The sequence below is a fragment of the Oncorhynchus clarkii genome, chromosome 18 (genome assembly GCF_045791955.1).
Source record: "Oncorhynchus clarkii lewisi isolate Uvic-CL-2024 chromosome 18, UVic_Ocla_1.0, whole genome shotgun sequence".
NCBI lineage: Eukaryota > Metazoa > Chordata > Actinopteri > Salmoniformes > Salmonidae > Oncorhynchus > Oncorhynchus clarkii.
In genome coordinates this window covers 46,938,615-46,963,529 of record NC_092164.1, presented here as the reverse complement: position 1 = coordinate 46,963,529, position 24,915 = coordinate 46,938,615, and the positions used below count along the sequence as shown (strand labels likewise).

The following is a 24,915-nucleotide window of genomic DNA, read 5'->3' as shown; positions in this document are numbered from 1 at the left end:
CTTTGAACAAATCCACCCTTTATATTGTGTGCAGCGATAGATAGATTGTTCCATTCTTTGCCTGTGTGGATATTGGAGATTAGGGTGTTGCAGGTGTGGGTAGCGGACATGTGGGGGAACTTTACTATGAAATATTTACGATGCTATCAAGCCCACCGTGACTGCCAATATCAATATAGCTTAGTCTACATCCTCTCTCCTTTTAATCTCTCTCTCTCTCTCTCTCTCTCTCTCTCTCTCTCTCTCTCTCTGTCTCTGTCTCTGTCTGTCTCTCTGTCTCTCTCTCTGTCTCTCTCTCTGTCTCTCTCTGTCTCTCTCTGTCTCTCTGTCTCTCTCTCTCTCTCTCTCTCTCTCTCTCTCTCTCTCTCTCTCTCTCTCTCTCTCTCTCTCTGTCTCTCTCTCTCTCTCTCTCTCTCTCCCTCTCACTCTCCCCCTTTCTCTCCCTCCCTCCCTCCCTCTCTTTTTCTCTCCCCCTTTCTTTATCTCCCTCTCTTTCTCTACCTCTCCCTCACCTCCTTCTTCCCTCTTTATTTCTCTCTCTCTGTCTCCCCCCCTCTTTATCTTTCTTTCCCCTTTTCCTTCACCGGCCTCTGTCTATTTCAAATCAAATCAAATGTATTTATCACATACACATGGTTAGCAGATGTTAATGCGAGTGTAGTGAAATGCTTGTGCTTCTAGTTCCGACAATGCAGTAAAAACCAATGAGTAATCTAACCTAACAATTCCAAAACTACTACCTTATACACACAAGTGTAAAGGGATAAAGAATATGTACATAAAGATATATGAGTGAGTGATGGTACAGTACGGCATAGGCAAGATGCAGTAGATGGTATCGAGTACAGTATATACATATCAGATGAGTAATGTCGGGTATGTAAACAAAGTGGCATAGTTTAAAGTGGCTAGTGATAAATGTATTACATAAATATGCAGTAGATGATATAGAGTACAGTATATACATATACATATGAGATGAGTAATGTAGGGTATGTAAACATTATATTAAGTAGCATTGTTTAAAGTGGCTAGTGATACATTTTCCATCAATTTCCATCAATTCCCATATTTCTATTTCTCCACCCGCTTCCTCTCTCTCTTAATTTCTCTTCCCCCTCCCTTTCTCTCTGTCTCTCTCTCTCTGTCTCTCTCTCTCTCTCCCCCTCCCTTTCTCTCTGTCTCTCTCTCTGTCTCTCTCTCTCTCTCTCTCTCTCTCTCTCTCTCTCTCTCTCTGTCTCTGTCTCTCTCTCTCTCTCTCTCTCTCTCTCTCTCCCTCTCTAACTCTCTCTCTTAATTTCTCTTCCCCCTCCCTTTCTCTCTGTCTCTCTCTCTCTCTCTCTCTCTCTCTCTCTCTCTCTCTCTCTCTCTCTCTCTCTCTGTCTCTCTCTCTGTCTCTCTCTCTCTCTCTCCCCTCCCTTTCTCTCTGTCTCTCTCTCTCTCCCTCTCTTTCTCTCTCTCTTAATTTCTCTTCCCCCTCCCTTTCTCTCTGTCTCTCTCTCTGTCTCTGTCTCTCTCTCTCTCCCTCTCTTTCTCTCTCTCTCTATGTGTATGACCAGCAGTCCATTTTTTCCCCATCCCTCCTCCTGTACTCTTCCAAGTAAATAACTCCCATAGTGATAGTCAGTCATCCAGTCAGCCAACAAACCAGCTAGCCATCCTACCAACAAGCTAGCCAGTCAGCCACCCACCCAACCAGTCAACAAACCAGCCAGCCAACCAACAAACCAGCAAGCAAGCCTACCAGCAAGCCAGACAGTCAGACAACCAGCCAGCCAGCCACCAAACCAGCCAGCTGCTGATTGCATGTGTTCCCTTTGAGGTCGGGGAAGGGAACAGGGCAGGGATGCAGCATAGAGAAGTGTGCAATTCTACCTCAATGAGTTTCATGAGCTGAACTGAACTGGTGCTGTAGCAGCTAGAGAGAGAGGGAAGCGCTCTTTCTTTCTCTCTCTCCCTCTCTTTCTCTCCTTCTCCAACACCCCCTCTCCCCTTCTCCCTCACCTGGCTCTGTCAGTTTCTATTTATGCACCCCCTCTCTCTCTTAACTCCTCCCCCCTCCCTTTCAATTCAATTCAAGGGGCTTTACTGGCATGGGGAACATATGTTAGCACTGCCAAAGCAAGTGAAGTAGATAATATATAAAAGTGAAATAAGCATTAAAAATGAACAGTAAGCATTACACTCACTGTAGTTCCAAAATAATAAAGACATTACAAATGTCATATGTACTATGTATTATGTACATAGTATACATATATATTATGTGCAAAAGTACAAAAAGGAAAATTAACAAACAGAAATATAGGTTGTATTTACAAAGGTGTTTGTTCTTCACTGGTTGCCTTTTTCTTGCAGCAACAGGTCACAAATATTGCTGCTGTCATGGAACACTGTGGTATTTCACCCAGGAGAGTTTTGTTTTGTTTTCTCGTGACTTGATTGGGTCCAATTGTGTTGCTTTCCTGGGGCTCTGTGGGGTCTGTTTGTGTTTGAGAACAGATACCCATGCATGCATGCATGCATTATTTGGTGTTTTACATTGTGCACGGAGGATATTTTTGCAGAATTCTGCATGCAGTGTTTCAATTTGGTGTTTGTCCCATTTTGTGAAGTCTTGGTTGGTGAGCGGACCCCGGACATCACAACCATAAAGGGCAATGGGTTCTATAACTGATTCAAGTATTTTTAGACAGATCCTAATTGGTATGTGAAATTGTATGTTCCTTTTGATGGTATAGACAGCCCTTCTTGCCTTGTGTCTCAGATCGTTCACAGCTATGTGGAAGTTACCTGTGGCGCTGATGTTTAGGCCAAGGTATGTATAGTTTTTATAGTGTGATCTACTGCAACAGTGTCTAGGCCCTCCTTGGTTGGTGACAGAAGCACCAGATCATTAGCAAACAATAGACATTTGACTTCAGATTCTAGTAGGGTGTGGCCGGGTGCTGCAGACTGTTCTAGTGCCCTCGCCAATTTGTTGATATATATGTTGAAGAGGGTGGGGCTTAAGCTGCATCCCTGTCTCACCCCACGGCCCTGTGGTAAGAAATGTGTGTTTTTTACCTGTTTTAACCGCACACTTGTTGTTTGTGTACATGGATTTTATAATGTCGTATGTTTCCCCCAACACCACTTTCCATCAGTTTGCATAGCAGACCCTCATTCCAAATTGAGTCAAATAAATATTTGAGATCAACAAAGCATGAGAAGACTTTGCCTTTGTTTTGGTTTGTTTGTTGGTCAATTAGGGTGTGCAGGGTGAATCCGTGGTCAGTCGTACGATAATATGGTAAAAAGCCAATTTGACATTTGCTCAGTACATTGTTTTCACCGAGGAAATGTACGAGTCTGCTGTTAATGATAAGGCAGAGGGTTTTCCCAAGGTTGCTGTTGACGCATATCCCACGGTAGTTATTGGGGTCAAATTTGTCTCCACTTTTGTGGATTGGGGTGGTCAGTCCTATTCCAAATATTGGGGAAGATGCCAGAGCTATGGAAGATGTTAAAGAGTATTATTATAACCAATTGGAATTTGTTTATCTGTATATTTTATCATTTCATTGAGGATATCATCAACACCACAGGTATTTTTGGGTTGGAGGGTTTTTATTTTGTCCAGTAGTTCATTCAATGTAATTGGAGAATCCAGTGGGTTCTGGTAGTCTTTAATAGTTGATTCTTAGATTTGTATTTGATCATGTATGTGTTTTTGCTGTTTGTTTTAGAGCCAAAAATATAGGAGAAGTGATTTACCCATACATCTCCTTTTTGGATAGATAATTCTTTGTATTGTTGTTTGTTTAGTGTTTTCCAATTTTCCCAGAAGTGGATAGTCTATGGATTCTTCAATTATGGTGAGCAGATTTCTGATGTGCTGTTCCTTCTTTTTCTCCATAGTGTTTTTCTGTACTGTTTTAGTGATTCACCATAGTGAAGGCGTAGACTCAGGTTTTCTGGGTCTCTATGTTTTTGGTTGGACAGGTTTCTCAATTTCTTTCTTAGGTTTTTGCATTCTTCATCAAAGCATTTGTCATTGTTGTTCATTTTCTTCAGTTTTCTGTTTGACATTTCTAGATTTGATATGGAAGCTGAGAGGTCAAATATACTTTAAGATTTTCTACTGCCAAGTTTAAACCTTCACTATTACAGTGGAACCTTTTGTCCAGGAAGTTATCTAAAAGAGATTGAATTTGTTGTTGCCTAATTGTTTTTTGGTAGGTTTCCACACTACATTCCTTCCATCTAGGGCATTTCTTAATATTACTTAGTTCCTTTGCCTTTGATGCCTCATGATTGAGTATTGCTCTGTTCGAGTATACTGTGATTTTGCTGTGATCTGATAGGGGTGTCAGTGGGCTGACTGCACGCTCTGAGAGACTCTGGGTTGAGGTCAGTGATAGTAGTCTACAGTACTTCTGCCAAGAGATGAGCTGTAGGTGTACCTACCATAGGAGTCCCTTCAAAGCCTACCATTGACTATGTACATACCCAGCGTGTGACAGAGCTGCAGGAGTTGTGACCCATTTTTGTTGGTTTTGTTGACATAGTTGTGTCTAGGGGAGCAGGTGTTTGTCCCCCTGTGTGCTGAGGGTGTCAGGTTCTTGTTCGGTTCTGGCATTTAGGTCGTCACAGACTAGTACATGTCCCTGGGCCTGGAAATGATTGATTTCCCCCTCCAGGATGGAGAAGCTGTCTTCATTAAAGTATGGGGATTCTAGTGGGGGGATATCGGTAGCACACAGGAGGACATTTTTCTTTGTTAACATCATTTCCTTTTGAATTTCTAGCCAAAAGTAAAATGTTCCTCTTTTGATTAATTTAATAGAGTGAGTTAGGTCTGCTCTATACCAAATTAGCATACCCCCTGAGTCCCTTCCCTGTTTCACACCTGGTAGTTTGGTGGATGGGACTACCAGCTCTCTGTAACCTGGAGAAATACTGAATTTCTGATTTGTTTGATGAAGTCCAGGTTTTTGCTCTTTAGGCCAAAGGCAAATGACCTCAGGCCTTGGATATTCCAGGATAAGATAGTGAAGGCTTTGTGTTCCATAAAGTGTCCAATGTTGTTGGTCGTGTGGTTTGGCCTCACGCCAGTAAGTGTGAGCTGAGCCTGCTGAGCATCTGGTACGTGCCATTGGCTTGGGCTAGTGTAAGAGTGGGGTTTTAGCATGCTTGCCTGCTCACGGCCTGTGCGTATATGTGACTTCCAAGTTGAGGCCCTCTTTGCGGGCGTGGAGGACTTGGGGTGGGCACTGGGGGGGATAGGTCTGATCTGAGGGGGAATAAATGCAGTGTGGGCATGGTTGACTTGGGGGGTGTTGATTAGTTGGGGTAGGGATGTGGATGAGGCTGGTGGTGTGGTGGTCTGGATGTAGGTCCTCTCGGCGTCCTCTATGTGTAGGTCCGGGGGGGGGGGTCCCACAGGTCTGGGAGAGTGTCTCGCTGGTGTCAGCGAGGTGTCTATTGATCTGTTGCTCATGTGTGAAGTGTTGGGGCTGCGTTTGAGAGCGATGTTGTTTATGACCCGGGCAAAGGTGGGCACTGCTGCCTTGTATAGGTGGACCTGGTCATAAAGGTTGTTGAAGTCCAGGGTGGAGTGTTGGGCCAGGTGAACATTTGGTTTTGAGGCACAGTCACGGAAAATACTTGCGTTTACCTGCTGTATGGTAGCAGGGTGGAAGTATTTTCGTGGTAGCAGGGTGGATATAACCACTTGTGCGTTGGGGAAAGTAGAAGAAGCTATTTCAATCACTCCCTTGAGTGCTGTGGCCACTCTTTCCTACTGTGCTCTCAGGTCGTTTGTGCCTGTGTGCATTATTATGTGGCTGGGTCAACCTAGTTGGTCCTCAGACAGAAGGTCTAGGGCACACTGTGTGTTTGGACACCAGAGTTTAGACACACTGTGTTTGGGAAAAAGTTGTTTTTCTTGTATATATTTCCCGTTTGAGTCCATACGGAGTACAATTTGTTGCTCGTGTATGTCCTCAGTGGGTGTGGGGGGGTGGTCAGGAAAGCTATCAGGGTGGGGGGTGCTCGGAGGAGGTGGGATCCCCTGGGCTTGGAGGTCTTCCTTTGTCTGTCCCGCTGTGATGTTGACGCTATGATCAGGGTCTGGGGTGGACTTTTCTGCTGTGGTGTCAAGACTTTTGTCGGGAGCTGAGGTGGGCTGTTCTGCTGGCTTCTCTGTGAGGGTGGCTACCTCTCTAGTGGGTTGTTCTCTGTCACACGCCATCCCCCTCACCCTCTCCTCCAGCAGTCTGATCCTCTCCTCTAGTGCTCTGTTCTTCTCCTGCTCCTGCTTTTTCTCCTGTTGAAGTTGTATCACCACAGTCCAGATTGCGGATATGTCTCTCTCCACCTCCAAATCTCCGGGTCTGGTTAAGTGGATGTTGTTGTGCTGGAATGTTGCCTGGGTGTGTGCTGACTGGAGTGTAATCACTTGCTGTTCCAGCTCCACCTGCCTTACCTCCAGCTAGGTAAGTGTATCCTTCATTTCAATAAGGGAGTAGTACTCTATGCTGGAAGGTTGACTTCCGCTAGGGGTTGCTCGTCTGTGGGGTTAAGTAATGAGGGGGTGGGGGTATCTTTCTAAAGGGAGAACTTCCCCTGCTGAGCAAATTCTTTGATTATGTTAAAGTCCAGCTGAAACTGTTTGGAGTTGCCCTGTACCAATACTGTTCCAGACTTATAGAGATTTATATTTGCTGACTCAGAGTCCATTTTGTGTAGTATCCTGAGTCCCCCCCCCCCCCCCCCCCCCCGCCCCCACAGTGCTAATATGGCACTGTGCCATGCCAGGGGATAGTCTGTGTGGAAGATGAGGTTGTTTATGTTCCCATTTTTATAATAGTTAACAAAAAAGTGTCTCTTGATTTTCCGTAAGGAGCTTCATTTTGTGATCTTTTCATATCTTATCATTCTGTATTTTAATGACCTCCTGCCATTGTTGGGCTAAAGGACATTGACACCACTCACTTGACACGTTATGCTAATTAAAGTTGTATCAAGCTTGGTAGCCTTATCTTAAATTCTTCTTCTTGGCTTTTGGAAATGAAATATAGCTTCAGACTTAACATTACTCACTCAGTTCCAGGTTGGATGGTGTTTTTAGATGTCTGTTGTTTCCCAGAGAATTTGTTGTTTAGCTTTGGAATAATAATCTTTGGTAGTTGCCTTCCAGGTGATTCCGTAATTCCTTCCAAAATCAGGTTGTAGGTTTTGAGTTTTGATTTGGAATGAAGGTTATGTTGTAGAGGGTAGCATCCTGTATATGTCCCTGGCAAAAAAAAAATCCAAGTTTATCTAACTCTAAATCTACAGTATCTTTTTTTAAGAACATGCTGAAAAATACAGGAGCTCATCTGCTCATGACCTCTCTGCTCTGCCTTTCTCTCTCTCTATCTGCATGACGACGAGTCTTTTACCCATCCTTCCTCCGGTACTCTTCGAAGTACATTCATTCCCAAAGTGCTTTACTTCTATGGTGCTGTCGTGACGTTGTATTAGTTAATGTGACGACTGTTGTTCATCGAATGCTTAAAGTTTCTAATTGCATGATTAACTGAATCAAGCAATTATTAACTCATTAACCTGGGACACCATGGGAAAACTAGTTTTTATTGAGTTTCTATTTCCCAAATTAACTCAAAGAATATCAGAATATCGAATTTACAACAGCCGCTAATTAACCAGTTGCCTCTACCAATCTCGTTCTGAACGTCGTATAGTCCATAAATCTGCACGGACCCGGGTCCCACCAATGAATTCATACCACACCAATCTTAGTTGAATATTTATTTACTAAAAAGCTAAAATGCTGATAAAAGATAGACAACATAGACAAAACACATTATAGGCTATTGATTAGAACTTAGTATAACGGCCAACACACTATGGCGCGTGTTACCCACAATTGGAATTTCAAAAGAGAGAGGAAAAAGAAAGTACACAAGAGAAATATACATTTGGGTGAATTTGTCAGCTATGCTATTCTAACCCTAGCCTTGCCCCAAACTGCCGCTATTATGGGTCAGAATATAATGATGTAATTACGTGGGGATGATCTCCGAGGATTCTCTGCGTGGACCGTTCCGCTGTTCGATTACGCACTCCTCCAGCGCACCTCCCTGCTCGTCCTCCCGATGTCAGTGTCCTTTTTGGCTTAGGAGTCTGGTCTCTCACCCTTTTCTCTGGAAGGGGTCTTCTGAGGACAGACAGCTATGTAGCTCAGAGCTCACAGCATAGGAATGAAACCCTTTCGATACCACGATTCGATGGGAGATGGAGGCTAGGTGGTTCGACTTGAATTCACCCACTTAGACACAGCTACTCATCCGTAGCTTGGGTAGAAACGGATTTCTTTGTCTTCAAACTTGAGTTGCGTTCTGGATTTTTAGACCTTGCTGCAGCTGGTGTCACGTAGTTCTGTCGTAAATTCTATACTCACAGGATTCATACCCTTGGGACAGAAGTGGGCGTAACCGCCTTTAGGGCAATTCTCTGGGCGTACCAAGTTAATGAGGCAAGGTCTAAGTTTTTCTCAAATCCAATTTTAGACAACCAACTTCACATTTCATCTTTCCCAAAACATTCTCTTTGATTTGGATATTTTCCATACCACGTACAATGTACACTGCTCAAAAAAATAAAGGGAACACTTAAACAACACAATGTAACTCCAAGTCAATCACACTTCTGTGAAATCAAACTGTCCACTTAGGAAGCAACACTGATTGACAATACATTTCACATGCTGTTGTGCAAATGGAATAGACAACAGGTGGAAATTATAGGCAATTAGCAAGACACCCCAATAAAGGAGTGGTTCTGCAGGTGATAACCACAGACCACTTCTCAGTTCCTATGCTTCCTGGCTGATGTTTTGGTCACTTTTGAATGCTGGCGGTGCTTTCACTCTAGTGGTAGCATAAGACGGAGTCTACAACCGACACAAGTGGCTCAGGTAGTGCAGCTCATCCAGGATGGAACATCAATGCGAGCTGTGGCAAGAAGGTTTGCTGTGTCTGTCAGCGTAGTGTCCAGAACATGGAGCCGCTACCAGGAGACAGGCCAGTACATCAGGAGACGTGGAGGAGGCCGTAGGAGGGCAACAACCCAGCAGCAGGACCGCTACCTCTGCCTTTGTGCAAGGAGGAGCAGGAGGGAGCACTGCCAGAGCCCTGCAAAATGACCCCCAGCAGGCCACAAATGTGCATGTGTCTGCTCAAACGGTCAGAAACAGACTCCATGAGGGTGGTATGAGGGCCCGACGTCCACAGGTGGGGGTTGTACTTTACAGCCCAACACCGTACAGGACATTTGGCATTTGCCAGAGAACACCAAGATTGGCAAATTCGCCACAGGCGCCCTGTGCTCTTCACAGATGAAAGCAGGTTCACACTGAGCACATGTGACAGACGTGACAGTTTGGAGACGCCGTGGAGAACGTTCTGCTGCCTGCAACATCCTCCAGCATGACCGGTTTGGCGGTGGGTCAGTCATGGTGTGGGGTGGCATTTCTTTGGGGGGCACCACAGCCCTCCATGTGCTCCCCAGAGGTAGCCTGACTGCCATTAGGTACCGAGATGAGATCCTCAGACCCCTTGTGAGACCATATGCTGGTGCGGTTGGCCCTGGGTTCCTCCTAATGCAAGACAATGCTAGACCTCATGTGGCTGGAGTGTGTCAGCAGTTCCTTCCTGCAAGAGGAAGGCATTGATCCTATGGACTGGCCCGCCCGTTCCCCAGACCTGAATCCAATTGAGCACATCTGGGACATCACGCCACGTTGCACCACAGACTGTCCAGGAGTTGGCGGATGCTTTAGTCCAGGTCTGGGAGGAGATCCCTCAGGAAACCATCCGCCACCTCATCAGGAGCATGCCCAGGCATTGTAAGGCGGTCATACAGGCACGTGGAGGCCACACACACTACTGAGCCTCATTTTGACTTGTTTTAAGGACATTACATCAAAGTTGGATCAGCCTGTAGTGTGGTTTTCCACTTCATTTTGAGTGTGACTCCAAATCCAGACCTCCATGGGTTGATACATTTGATTTCCATTGATCAGTTTTGTGTGATTTTGTTGTCAGCACATTCAACTATGTAAAGAAAAAAGTATTTAATAAGAATATTTAATTCATTCAGATCTAGGATGTGTTATTTTAGTGTTCTCTTTATTTTTTTGATCAGTGTATAAACATCAAACATATACTAGGAAAACTCTTCACGTTACAATGTTTTCGTAATAACGTCATCTACTAACCTTTAATAACAGAAGAAAAATGACATACATTTTCATATTCCATCTATCGTCATGACAACCATTGTGGCTGTCGAATACCATTGTTCCAAAGTCCCTTTAGTTCATGTTTAATGTTCTGAGGCTGGTTCTCCATAGTAACAGGACAAAGGAATTTGTCTGTGGCCTGAGATTTACCAGGGGCGTGAGGGGCCACGCCATGTTGGGGTTGAGAGATAATCTGTAGGGTTGTGGTCTCCTGTAACCTGACCTGGTCAGGACAGTCATGACAGTCATACAATCCAATCAGAAAAATGACTTTCCCCTCCAGAGAGACAAATATCACAGTTCTATGAATTCACTTATGAATTCACACTTTTTTGACCGCTTTGAGGACAATACAGTGCCACTGACACGACCTGCAACGAAAACATGCGGTCTCTCCTTCACTGCAGCCGAGGTGAGTAAGACATTTAAACGTGTTAACCCTCGCAAGGCTGCAGGCACAGACGGCATCCCCAGCCGCACCCTCAGAGCATGCGCAGACCAGCTGGCCGGTGTGTTTACGGACATATTCAATCAATCCCTATACCAGTCTGCTGTTCCCACATGCTTCAAGAGGGCCACCATTGTTCCTGTTCCCAAGAAAGCTAAGGTAACTGAGCTAAACGACTACCGCCCCGTAGCACTCACATCCGTCATCATGAAGTGCTTTGAGAGACTAGTCAAGGACCATATCACCTCCACCCTACCTGACACCCTAGACCCACTCCAATTTGCTTACCGCCCAAATAGGTCCACAGACGATGCAATCTCAACCACACTGCACACTGCCCTAACCCATCTGGACAAGAGGAATACCTATGTGAGAATGCTGTTCATCGACTACAGCTCGACATTCAACACCATAGTACCCTCCAAGCTCGTCATCAAGCTCGAGACCCTGGGTCTCGACCCCGCCCTGTGCAACTGGGTACTGGACTTCCTGACGGGCCGCCCCCAGGTGGTGAGGGTAGGCAACAACATCTCCTCCCCGCTGATCCTCAACACTGGGGCCCCACAAGGGTGCGTTCTGAGCCCTCTCCTGTACTCCCTGTTCACCCACGACTGCGTGGCCACGCACGCCTCCAACTCAATCATCAAGTTTGCGGACGACACAACAATGGTAGACTTGATTACCAACAACGACGAGACGGCCTACAGGGAGGAGGTGAGGGCCCTCGGAGTGTGGTGTCAGGAAAATAACCTCACACTCAACGTCAACAAAACTAAGGAGATGATTGTGGACTTCAGGAAACAGCAGAGGGAACACCCCCCCTATCCACATCGATGGAACAGTAGTGGAGAGGGTAGCAAGTTTTAAGTTCCTCGGCATACACATCACAGACAAACTGAATTGGTCCACTCACACAGACAGCATCGTGAAGAAGGCGCAGCAGCGCCTCTTCAACCTCAGGAGGCTGAAGAAATTCGGCTTGTCACCAAAAGCACTCACAAACTTCTACAGATGCACAATCGAGAGCATCCTGGCAGGCTGTATCACCGCCTGGTATGGCAACTGCACCGCCCTCAACCGCAAGGCTCTCCAGAGGGTAGTGAGGTCTGCACAACGCATCACCGGGGGCAAACTACCTGCCCTCCAGGACACCTACTCCACCCGATGTCACAGGAAGGCCATTAAGATCATCAAGGACATCAACCACCCGAGCCACTGCCTGTTCACCCCGCTATCATCCAGAAGGCGAGGTCAGTACAGGTGCATCAAAGCTGGGACCGAGAGACTGAAAAACAGCTTCTATCTCAAGGCCATCAGACTGTTAAACAGCCACCACTAACACTGAGTGGCTGCTGCCAACACACTGACTCAACTCCAGCCACTTTAATAATGGGAATTGATGGGAAATGATGTAAATATATCACTAGCCACTTTAAACAATGCTACCTTATATAATGTTACTTACCCTACATTATTCATCTCATATGCATACGTATATACTGTACTCTATATCATCGACTGTATCCTTATGTAATACATGTATCACTAGCCACTTTAAACTATGCCACTTTGTTTACATACTCATCTCATTTGTACATACTGTACTCGATACCATCTAGTGTATCTTGCCTATGCTGCTCTGTACCATCACTCATTCATATATCCTTATGTACATATTCTTTATCCCCTAACACTGTGTACAAGACAGTAGTTTTGGAATTGTTAGTTAGATTACTTGTTATTACTGCATTGTCGGAACTAGAAGCACAAGCATTTCGCTACACTCGCATTAACATCTGCTAACCATGTGTATGTGACAAATAAAATTTGATTTGATTTGATTTGACTTAATGCCTGGTTGTTGCTGATGTACTTGTGTGTGTCTATACCTCTCTCAGATGTGTGTGACTGAATGCACAAATGTTTTTATTTACTTCTCTCACTCTCTCTCTCTCTCTCTCTCTCTCTCTCTCTCTCTCTCTCTCTCTCTCTCTCTCTCTCTCTCTCTCTCTGTCTCTCTCTCTCTCTCTCTCTCTCTCTTTCCCACTCTCTCACTCTCTCTCTCTATCTCTCGCTCTGTCTCTGTCGCTATCTCTCTCTCTCCCTCTCTCTCTCTCTCTCTCTCTCTCTCTCTCTCTCTCTCTCTCTCTCTCTCTTTCCCACTCTCTCTCACTCTCTCTCTCTGTCTATCTCTCTTTCTTTCCCACTCTTTCCCAATCTCTCTGTCTCTGTCTCTGTCTCTCTCTCTCTCTCTCTCTCTCTCTCTCTCTCTCTCTCTCTCTCTCTCTCTCTCAGGCCTTTATTGCAAGTGAAAGTGAAAAATGAACAGTAAACATTACACTAAAGTTCCAAAATAATAAAGACTGTCTCTCTCTCTCTCTCTCTCTCTCTCTCTCTCTCTCTCTCTCTCTCTCTCTCTCTCTCTCTCTCTCTCTCTCTCTCTCTCTGTCCCTCACTCTCTTTCGTTTTCTCTCTATCACTGCCCCACTGTCTCTCCCTCTCTCTTTCTCTCTCTCATTCTGCTCCCCTCTCTCTTTCTTTTTCTCTCTATCTCTGCCCCTCTCTCTTTCCCCCTCTCTCTCGTTCTCTTTCTCATCTCCTTCTCTCTCACTCTCGTTCTGCCCCTCTCTCTCTTTCTGTTTCTCTCTATCTCTGCCCCTCTGTCTCTCTTTCCCGCATTTCCCCTTTCTCCTCTGAGTACAGCCAGATGCTGATAGTCATAATGAGGTAGGGTCAAGGCTCTGTGCAGTGCTGAGCGAGTGAATCAATGGCCGGGTGTGTCGCGGTGTGTGTGTGTGCATATTTGTGCGTGTGTGTGCGTGCGTTGGTGTGCGTCAGCGGCTGATGAATAGAGAAGTTGATTCTCTAATGGCCCACACATAAGAATGAAGAATACTAAGATATTAGCAGACAGGGATGCGTGGCCTGTATCCATCTGTGGTTCTATCGATCCAGACCAGGCACTTAGAGCCTGATGTATTGTCAACACGGCGACTCACTGGGGCTGCTTCCTAAAGGACATCCTACTTTTGACAGGGCCCATCGAGTGTGTGATAATGAATTCTGAACTATCAAGAGTCTGCTGGTTTCAGTCACAGCTCATGTATTATTGTCTGTGTGAGTGGGTGAAACACATCAACTACTATCTACACCTCTGATGACCTTTTAGGATCATTGGCAGAGCTTTACACTGTGTGGTTTGTCAGTGACTATTGCATTGGTTCCATTGTGCCAGGAAAGCTCAATCAAGCCCAGCTAAATGACTTGAATGTAAAGTGCTATTTAAAGTCTGGCATCTATGAATGCAGTAAACCCCATGTCCATGCGTCGTTTATTTATTTGTTGTGCCTCTGCGGTAAAATAGTAAATTGTCCCTCACTAAACGATATGGGTTATTGTGGCAGTAATTCTTTTTCAGACGCCCAGACTCACTTTGGTTCTCTGTGGGAGAGATCTGGGATTCACTTTGGTTTCTCAGCATGAGCCTAGATTCATTTAGATGAGTGAGTAGAGATTTGGGCAGCGCTCAATGAGTCCTGCGGGTCCAATGTTCTGTGTGTGTTCTCTGATGAAGAAAGATGGCTGTTTGAAAGAGAAGGAGGGAAAGGAAGGGTGGGAGAGAGAGATGACTGTGTGAAACGAAGCTGTCCTATGGGGCTCTGCTAAACTATGGATGTTTGAGTAGAGAGATTCTCCACAGACAGGCCTCAGTGGATTCAAGCTGTTTGATTAGGACTCCCCCCCGGTCCCCCCCTCCGGTCCTTCCCCCTCTCCCCCCTCCGGTCCTTCCCCCTCTCCCCCACCCCCGGTCCCACCCCCGGTCCTTCTCCGGTCCCCCCCCCCCCCCCCCCCCCCCCCGGTCCTTCAACCCCCCCCCCCCCCCCCCCCGGTCCTTCCCCCTCTCTCTCTCTAACATGAAATCCTTTCTTCCATTCTTCTCTCATCTCTCCCGCTTGTCTCTCCTCAGGTGGTGTTTGAAGCATCGGTCTCAGCAGAACGGCGAGGCTACATCGCCATTGACGACATCCTGCTGCTCAATTACCCCTGCTGTAAGTAGCTACCCACCACAGTACAGCACCTGTGTCCGAATGTATATCAGCCCAGAAAGCACTGCCCCAACACACCAACATAGCAAACCCAGCACACCACTATACCACCATATTAATGCACCAAGGCACCAAAGTACAAATGTACCAATATACTTCAGAACAGAGCACAGAGCTCGTAACCTTTGACAAAGATATGGGAAAATGCGTGTCTGGGCCCTCAGGGGTGTACAAACAGTCTCAGGTCTGTGATGGGTGGTTGGACAGACAAGGACAGAGGCTTGTAAAGTAATCAGCGGAGGCGAAGGCCCTGCTCTCAATGCCAGAGAAGGTTCTGAGAGGCTTCTGGCATGTGGACACGTGTCTGATTTCCCATGGCCACGGCTGCACTATGCCGCTCCTTTTGTTCCGGTCGACCAGGCAGTGAGCTGGTGACCTTTATCTTCCTGACTGCTCAGCACATCGCTCCGCTCGCCACTCTCCCGGTCACCAAGACAAGCCCACTCTCTCAGAGCTAATGTACTGTTCCAGGAAACACACACACTGTCCAAAGAAAACAGCAGGCGACCGGGTGAACGGACTCTCGTCGCATGTTGTTTTCTCTTCCTCTCCACCAAGGCATGACGAGAACAGCAGTAGTCTGAGGTCTCTAACTAATAATGTCACATGGTGATGCTCTTAGAGATTTCCCCATTATAGCTAACCCGCTCCCTTAGTGCAATCCCCCCCCCCCCCCCCCCCCTTAGCTCTCAGTGCAAACACCCCCCCCCCCCCCCCCCCCCCCCCCCAAACCCCTTGCTTCTCTAAACCTGACCGATAGCCTCTATAGTGGACCCTCTTTGTCTCAGCCACAGCAGTCTGATACACCATTGTGTTTCTTTGAGATATTTCCCCAGTAAAACCTCCCTCCTTCAGTGCAGCCCCTCCCTACCTACCCATGCCTCTACAGGGTACCTGACCGTTCTCCTCCTGAGCCACTCACCTGCTGTCCCCAGACCCATTACCTCTACGGGAGAGCAGGCTCAGTGAAAGGCTGTGTCCCAAATGGCAAGTAATGCTGACATACAGACAGAGAGCCCTCAGCTCATTCTGCTGTGCTGACAATGTGTGACAGAGTGTATAGGAGTAGTGCTGAGGCCTGTCACAGTTTCCATTGACCACCACTGACCCTTGTAGACATCAGGGAACATTGAGCCAACCAAATCCGTAATGGACGCTAGCGGTTGGTCTCGAGCCAAGATGGCCCCTGCCTTGGCTCTCTGTAAAGGGATAATCCTCAGTGAAAAGCAGAAACTGCGGACCAGGAGGAAATGTTAATGACTGATAATGGAGGGCGTTAATGAGCTCATGAAATTCAGATAGCTTTTACCACCTGTTAAAAAACAGGCAGACCTTTATAAATCATTCACAAGTTCATCTCTCTCTCTTTCTCTCCATAAACTCTCTCCAAAACACCAGAGATAAGCTCAACTCATCTTAAACTTTTAACACGTAGCCTCTGTCACCTGAATGTCGGCCAGCATGCGTTCATTTCCATGGTTATATGGGACCCATTGCTGAGTTAGAGTGGTCGCCAGGGCCCTCTGTGTGTGAATAATGTGTGTTTGACGGGTACGTCTCTTGGCGCTGATGCAGATGTCATCTCCCTGGCCCCCACCGTCCCCATTAAATAATCAACACTCTCATTAGGAGATGCTGCGGCTGTCAGGGCCCTCCACGGAACCTCTTTAACACACACACACACACAGAACACACACACACACACTCCAAGCTGGCACGATGCCCCCTAAGGCAGCAGAAATAACTTGTTTGGCCTGCAGGAAATACAAATCGAGTCTCTCTTATATTCACATTCCAACATGCTTGACATTTCTGTTATTTTCCCCAGTGTCACTATCATTATTCCAAACACATGTTGCGTTCCAATGAAATCTCTGTCAAATTGCAGTTTGTTTGGATGTAAAAATGTGACTTGCATAATGTGGCCTGCATACCAAGAAACTGAACTAGCTAGCGTGCATGTGTGCTGAAAGACTACCAACTACGTGCAGAAATCAATTTAGCAACAGCTCGTCCCTTGATGCGCTTATTGGAGAGAGAGAAAAGAACGAGAGAGGAAAAGAGAAATGAGAGAGGTGGGCAGATGTCCGTTTCCATGGAGACTCATGATAGGAGTGTCAGGTGTATGGAGGACAGCTGGACAGATGTCTCTCTCTTCCCCTCCTCTTCTGTTCCTCTCTTCGTGTTTTACTATTTTCCTCACTCTCTTTTCCTCTCATCCTATCATCCTCGCACTTTTCCGCGCAGGATAAGAAAGGGCCGTCGAATACTGCGGTGTTGTGGTGTTATTTGAAAGGCATTCCCCACCTGCCCAGGGACAACAGTTGTAAACCAACCGTATGCATGAGCTAATTCTGGCACATCAACGTTGAGTCATGTCCCCTGTCGGAAAAACAGGAATAAAGCTGCTAAAGCTAGTTAAAGTGAAGGGGGAAAGGGTTGTGGTTGCTTACCTCTGAGTGACAGAACACACTGGACACACACCCAGTGGCTTTGAGCAGGTGCTGGATAAATATGTAGACGCACTGTGATACACTCCCGAGTGTGTGTTTTTATGACAGGGTTTCATCTGCTCACTAGTCCGTCTCTGTACAGTCTGAGCCACAACCAAGGCCTCATCACATTATTCTCAGTATAGAGTGTGTTGCGTTCATAGTCACACAAAACTCAACTGCGTAAAGTACTCACACATCTATTGAGGGGCTCGCTTTGCAGGTGTAAAAGAATACCACATGCTTGCAAAAGTATCACTTTCTATTTCTGTGCCACAATGTTTCTGTCTCCCAGCCTTTTCCACAATTGTTCCTGTAGTATAGACCTACCTACCATTAAGGTAAATCACTGGAAACATTTGTACAGATTTTATGGGTTTATTTAAATGATATCGTCATTTCAATGCATCAGCCAATCAGAATAGTCTAAAACTATGTAAAACGCTCTTCACTAAGTTGAATTTAACATCTAAGGCAGGCAATGAACCAAGTGCCTTAAACATTCCGAAAGGCTATACACGGGTGATGTTCTGGGTCAGTTTGACACATCACACACAAGTAAGTACATCATAAATACATGATTTTAACTTTCCAAAATATATATGTCCTATTTTGTATGCTGTTTTTGCTTTGATAAACCCGACTGTTCAACATTTAGAGCCAAGTGTTTGATACACGTACCGAAGTTAGAAATCAATCAAATTATGACATATATGACATTTTTTATTTATTTTTTTACTCTGTTTATTAAGTTTTGAACATACACACACACAGACAAGACAAAGCAATATAAATAGTAAACCTTTACTGCAAAGAAGAGCATTTGTCTCTAGCACAAAGGTCAAAGGTTAAATTGCAAGTCAAATACAGGTAATGTAGAGTGTATTAATTTATTGTTTAGGTTTTTACCCCTATCTAGAAGGGTCATAAGTTAAATAGTATTTTATAAAACTCAGTTGTGGGCCAGAGAGGGGTTAATGCTTAAGCAAAGCAGACTACAGGTATGTACTAACCAGCTTTTATAGAAGTCTGACTATGAGCACCCTTTTACAGTTTTTTCCTCATTGTAGAGCTGAGGCAGAACCCAGAGAAACCGTTGTAGCCATTCAGAGCAGTTTGATGGGATCTCGTACAGGTTAGAAAACATCAAATCCCTGTGATTTCAGATACTGTAGATGCAATTATGCACAAGCACTTTCCTCTACTAGTGTGTTCTAACTGGCTTCTTCTATTGCTGTCGCGCCCTGGCCATAGAGAGGCTTTTATTCTCTATTTTGGTTAGGCCAGGGTGTGACTAGGGTGGGCATTCTAGTTTATTTATTTTTATGTTTTCGGTTTCTATGTTTTGGCAGGGTATGGTTCTCAATCAGGGACAGCTGTCTATCGTTGTCTCTGATTGGGAATCATACTTAGGCAGCCTGTTTTGCCACCTTAATTGTGGGTAGTTGTCTTTGTTAGTGGCATGTATAGCCCTCGTAAGCGTCACGGTCGTTTTGTTGTTTCTTGTTTTGTTGGTGCCATTTTAAATAAAGACGCTCACCGCGCTGCACCTTGGTCCGGTCATTTCCAAGACGATGTTTGTGACAGTTGCTATGCTCCACAAAGCGCACGATACAAGGTGTGTTACAGCTAGCTAACTCTTTGGAACAGTGAGGCAAGAGAAAACTAGGATATGGAAACCACAGGAGTCTCACCACGGTCTGTACATTTTTCTTAGAAGTTCTTCTGTATGATATTTTTCAGTGTACATTTTTTCACAGCCTTTTCTAGGGGAGAATGGTGGCCTAAGAATGCAATTGAACTGTTAAGAAGGGATAGAACACAGAATAACGCTGAAGTGATGTGTTGATTGATGTGTTGATAAAGATGTTGAAGTGTATGAAAGGAATAATGTATAGCTGTTCTCATAAGGGTACTTGTAAGTGTACTTACAGTATATAAGTTGGCTACAGTTGCACTGCAGGCATTCTGATGTCTGTGACAGGGAGAGAAAGTCTTCTCACATACTGTAGAACTCTGAGAGCAGAAACTAAGTTTGGTTGAACAGCCTGTGTCTTCGTGAAGTCACTGCCCACAGGCATGACTGGGAGAATTTGCTGCACTGATGTTCTCGTCCTCTGTGTGTGTGAGACAAGACAGAGAACCCTTCCTACTGGAGGTGTGTAGTCATATGATTATAAGGAACTGTCAGTGCGTCAGTATCACAGAGGATCTCTCTCTCTCTCTCTCTCTCTCTCTCTTTACAGACAAGGTTCCCCACTTCTCTCGGCTGGGGGATGTGGAGGTCAATGCAGGGCAGAATGCCACCTTCCAGTGTGTCGCCACGGGCAAAACTACAGAGACAGAACCCTTCCTACTGGAGGTAAGGGGGGTGTGTGTGTGTGTGTGTGTGTGTGTGTGTGTGTGTGTGTGTGTGCAGCCGTTGCCACCTACAAGACAAACATAAACAGAGACATTCCTGATGGAGGACAGAGTACAGACAGACTGATGGAGGACAGAGTACAGACAGACTGATGGAGGAGAGAGTACAGACAGACTGATGGAGGAGAGAGTACAGACAGACTGACGGAGGAGAGAGTACAGACGTATGGAGGAGAGAGTACAGACTGATGGAGGAGAGAGTACAGACTGGTGGAGGAGAGAGTACAGACTGATGGAGGAGAGAGTACAGACAGACTGATGGAGGAGAGAGTACAGACAGACTGATGGAGGAGAGTGTACAGGCTGATGGAGGAGAGAGTACAGACTGATGGAGGAGAGAGTACAGACAGACTGATGGAGGAGAGAGTACAGACAGACTGATGGAGGAGAGAGTACAGGCTGATGGAGGAGAGAGTACAGACTGATGGAGGAGAGAGTACAGACTGATGGAGGAGAGAGTACAGACTGATGGAGGAGAGAGTACAGACTGATGGAGGAGAGAGTACAGACTGATGGAGGAGAGAGTACAGACAGACTGATGGAGGAGAGAGTACAGACAGACTGATGGAGGAGAGAGTACAGACAGACTGATGGAGGAGAGAGTACAGACTGATGGAGGAGAGAGTACAGGCTGATGGAGGAGAGAGTACAGACAGACTGATGGAGGAGAGAGTACAGGCTGATGGAGGAGAGAGTACAGACTGATGGAGGAGAGAGTACAGACTGATGGAGGAGAGAGTACAGACTGATGGAGGAGAGAGTACAGACTGATGAAGAAGAGAGTACAGACTGATGAAGAAGAGAGTACAGACTGATGAAGAAGAGAGTACAGACTGATGGAGAAGAGAGTACAGACGGATGGAGAAGAGTACAGACGTACGGAGGAGAGAGTACAGACAGACTGATGGAGAAGAGAGTACAGACAGACTGATGGAGAAGAGAGTACATACTGATGGAGAAGAGAGTACAGACTGATGGAGGAGAGAGTACAGACTGATGGAGGAGAGAGTACAGACAGACTGATGGAGGAGAGAGTACAGACAGACTGATGGAGGAGAGAGTACAGACATACGGATGGAGAAGAGAGTACAGACAGACTGATGGAGGAGAGAGTACAGACAGACTGATGGAGGAGAGAGTACAGACAGACTGATGGAGGAGAGAGTACAGACGTATGGAGGAGAGAGTACAGACTGGTGGAGGAGAGAGTACAGACTGATGGAGGAGAGAGTACAGACAGACTGATGGAGGAGAGAGTACAGACAGACTGATGGAGGAGAGAGTACAGGCAGACTGATGGAGGAGAGAGTACAGGCTGATGGAGGAGAGAGTACAGACTGATGGAGGAGAGAGTACAGACTGATGGAGGAGAGAGTACAGACCGATGGAGGAGAGAGTACAGACCGATGGAGGAGAGAGTACAGACAGACTGATGGAGGAGAGAGTACAGGCTGATGGAGGAGAGAGTACAGGCTGATGGAGGAGAGAGTACAGACTGATGGAGGAGAGAGTACAGACTGATGGAGGAGAGAGTACAGACAGACTGATGGAGGAGAGAGTACAGACATACGGATGGAGAAGAGAGTACAGACAGACTGATGGAGGAGAGAGTACAGACAGACTGATGGAGGAGAGAGTACAGACTGATGGAGGAGAGAGTACAGACTGATGGAGGAGAGAGTACAGACTGGTGGAGGAGAGAGTACAGACTGGTGGAGGAGAGAGTACAGACAGACTGATGGAGGAGAGAGTACAGACAGACTGATGGAGGAGAGAGTACAGACAGACTGATGGAGGAGAGAGTACAGGCAGACTGATGGAGGAGATAGTACAGGCAGACTGATGGAGGAGAGAGTACAGGCTGATGGAGGAGAGAGTACAGACTGATGGAGGAGAGAGTACAGACTGATGGAGGAGAGAGTACAGACCGATGGAGGAGAGAGTACAGACCGATGGAGGAGAGAGTACAGACAGACTGATGGAGGAGAGAGTACAGACAGACTGATGGAGGAGAGAGTACAGGCTGATGGAGGAGAGAGTACAGACTGATGGAGGAGAGAGTACAGACTGATGGAGGAGAGAGTACAGACAGACTGATGGAGGAGAGAGTACAGACAGACTGATGGAGGAGAGAGTACAGACGTATGGAGGAGAGAGTACAGACAGACTGATGGAGAAGAGAGTACAGACAGACTGATGGAGAAGAGAGTACAGACAGACTGATGGAGGAGAGAGTACAGACAGACTGATGGAGGAGAGAGTACAGACAGACTGATGGAGGAGAGAGTACAGGCTGATGGAGGAGAGAGTACAGACTGATGGAGGAGAGAGTACAGACTGATGGAGGAGAGAGTACAGACTGATGGAGGAGAGAGTACAGACTGATGGAGAAGAGAGTACAGACTGATGGAGAAGAGAGTACAGACGGATGGAGAAGAGAGTACAGACAGACTGATGGAGAAGAGAGTACAGACGTACGGAGGAGAGAGTACAGACAGACTGATGGAGAAGAGAGTACAGACAGACTGATGGAGGAGAGAGTACAGACAGACTGATGGAGGAGAGAGTACAGACAGACTGATGGAGGAGAGAGTACAGACAGACTGATGGAGGAGAGAGTACAGACAGACTGATGGAGGAGAGAGTACAGGCTGATGGAGGAGAGAGTACAGACTGATGGAGGAGAGAGTACAGACTGATGGAGGAGAGAGTACAGACAGACTAATGGAGGAGAGAGTACAGGCTGATGGAGGAGAGAGTACAGGCTGATGGAGGAGAGAGTACAGGCTGATGGAGGAGAGAGTACAGGCTGATGGAGGAGAGAGTACAGACTGATGGAGGAGAGAGTACAGACTGATGAAGAAGAGAGTACAGACTGATGAAGAAGAGAGTATAGACTGATGGAGAAGAGAGTACAGACGGATGGAGAAGAGAGTACAGGCTGATGGAGGAGAGAGTACAGACGTACGGAGGAGAGAGTACAGACGTACGGAGGAGAGAGTACAGACGTACGGAGGAGAGATTACAGACAGACTGATGGAGAAGAGAGTACAGACAGACTGATGGATAAGAGAGTACAGACAGACTGATGGAGGAGAGAGTATAGACAGACTGATGGAGGAGAGAGTACAGACAGACTGATGGAGGAGAGAGTACAGACAGACGGATGGAGAAGAGAGTACAGGCAGACTGATGGAGGAGAGAGTACAGACAGACGGATGGAGAAGAGAGTACAGACAGACTGATGGGGGAGAGAGTACAGACAGACGGATGGAGAAGAGAGTACAGACAGACTGATGGACGAGAGAGTACAGACAGACTGATGGAGGAGAGAGTACAGACAGACTGATGGAGAAGAGAGTACAGACAGACTGATGGAGGAGAGAGTACAGACAGACTGATGGAGAAGGGAGTACAGACAGACTGATGGAGGAGAGAGTACAGACAGACTGATGCTTTCATTTTGGCTTAAATATGGAATCCTCATCAGGGAAAACAGCCACTCTCCTCCCCATGGCTGTTATAGTTTTGTTGACAAAGCAGAGAGGGGAGTGTTGCGTAGTGTGGTAAAAAAAATACAAATCTTTACATATGCTGATGCTCTATCAAGCGCACAATGTTGTTTACTGTTACTTTGTTGTTGGAATATTGCAAACAGACTTGGCAGTTTCACCATCAAGGATTCTAGATGTATAAATGCATATAAGTGTGCTGTTCTTTCTATGAGGTCTGATTTATACTTGAGTGAATTAAAGATAGACCCAGCAGTATGACATCATCAAACACAGAGGGCAGGGTCCCTGCATACAGACTACTGTTTGTGTGGCCTTTTGGTTTGCTAGTTGATAGTAACTCATATTCCTTCATGACGTAATCTCTCAAAATGGTTGACATTTCTGCTGCAGGAATTTGAGCTAATATTAGTTAATAACTGGAACCTGGGTCTGAAAGCCTTCACTCCCTCTCTCTGCATCGTTGAAGCTAAGTGCCTTTGGAAAGATCGATGAGGAAAGAAGGACTGCAGGAGGGAAGACGATTCTTCCATTTTCTTTCCGTCTCCTCTCCTCCTCTCTTTCTTTCTTCTGTATTGAAGTATTTTGTATCCAAAGCCTCTCTTCTTTCAAGAGTTCAACAACCTACCAGTTTAATCCTTTCTGTTGTTTTCTGACGCAGACACAGACAAACACATACAGTCTCACATGCACAACCAGGCCCACACACACACACACACTGTTTGGGGTGGTGTCAGATACACATATTTCACTTTTGCATGTAAAAACAATCACCACTGCTGCACATGTTGCCACTGTTTAAATTACAAAAAGTAGTTGTTTTAGAACGAGCAGTGCTCATAAGTGCGTTGGTGACACAAGCACAGGGAAAAGGCAACAAGCAGATTGCCGGTAGCCAGAGCACCAGATCCATGAGAAGGTTTTATCTGGTGTACCGCTATGTCCTACGACCGGTGATGGGTCATGAATATTTATTTACAAGTTCATCGCAATTTGCTCTTTAGCGCTATCTGTTTAGTACCTGCAATTCAGCACCCCAGGGTGGTCCATTTACTTTGTTCTGTGAAAATCATCTGATGAAATCCTGCAATTTCAATGCTGCTGTCTTCCCCAATAGCAAGCAATGTAGTAGCTGGCAATACAATCCATACAATCCAATACAAGCCCCTAACGCCGTAATGGATGGGCCGCCCTGGTTGAAGTGCCGCCCTGGTTGAAGTGCATCTCTTCTACAAGGATGCATGACAGCATTAACACCCATATTGGATTGAACACGTTTTACACAGTACACATATGGTGAACTGAGCTATAGTCTCCCAGTTGAAACCAGATTCCAACGTTTGCTCTGACTCTCTACTCATGAAGGTTAGAACGGATTGGTAACAGCAGGGAGGAACAATCTGTTTCCTCAACCCGTTATTGTCTTCTGTTAATGTATTAGCTGTGTACTGTTCCAATCTTAACTCCACGTATCTCTGTTTTTCTCCCCTCAACTCTGTAATTGTGTGTGTGCGTGTGTGTGTGCGCGTGCGCATGCGCGTGTTTCTCTCTTATTCTCATTAACAGTAATTGCTACTTTCTGTTTGATCTCCTCTGCTGTGGGGGGAATCTCTCTAGACCTACTGAGTGTTTTCTCCTCACTCAT

At 46.0% G+C, this 24,915-nt stretch overlaps 1 protein-coding gene across 2 annotated transcripts in view; it reads left to right on the top strand.

The window, feature by feature from the left end:
* Window positions 1-24,915, top strand: part of LOC139373577 (receptor-type tyrosine-protein phosphatase U-like) — a 271,750-nt gene that overhangs the window by 170,213 nt on the left and 76,622 nt on the right. For both annotated transcript variants that reach the window (XM_071114246.1, XM_071114245.1), the window contains exons 4-5: window positions 14,707-14,788; window positions 19,584-19,699. In XM_071114246.1, the coding sequence (XP_070970347.1) occupies window positions 14,707-14,788; window positions 19,584-19,699 (198 nt within the window). The remainder of the gene's footprint in view (window positions 1-14,706; window positions 14,789-19,583; window positions 19,700-24,915) is intronic.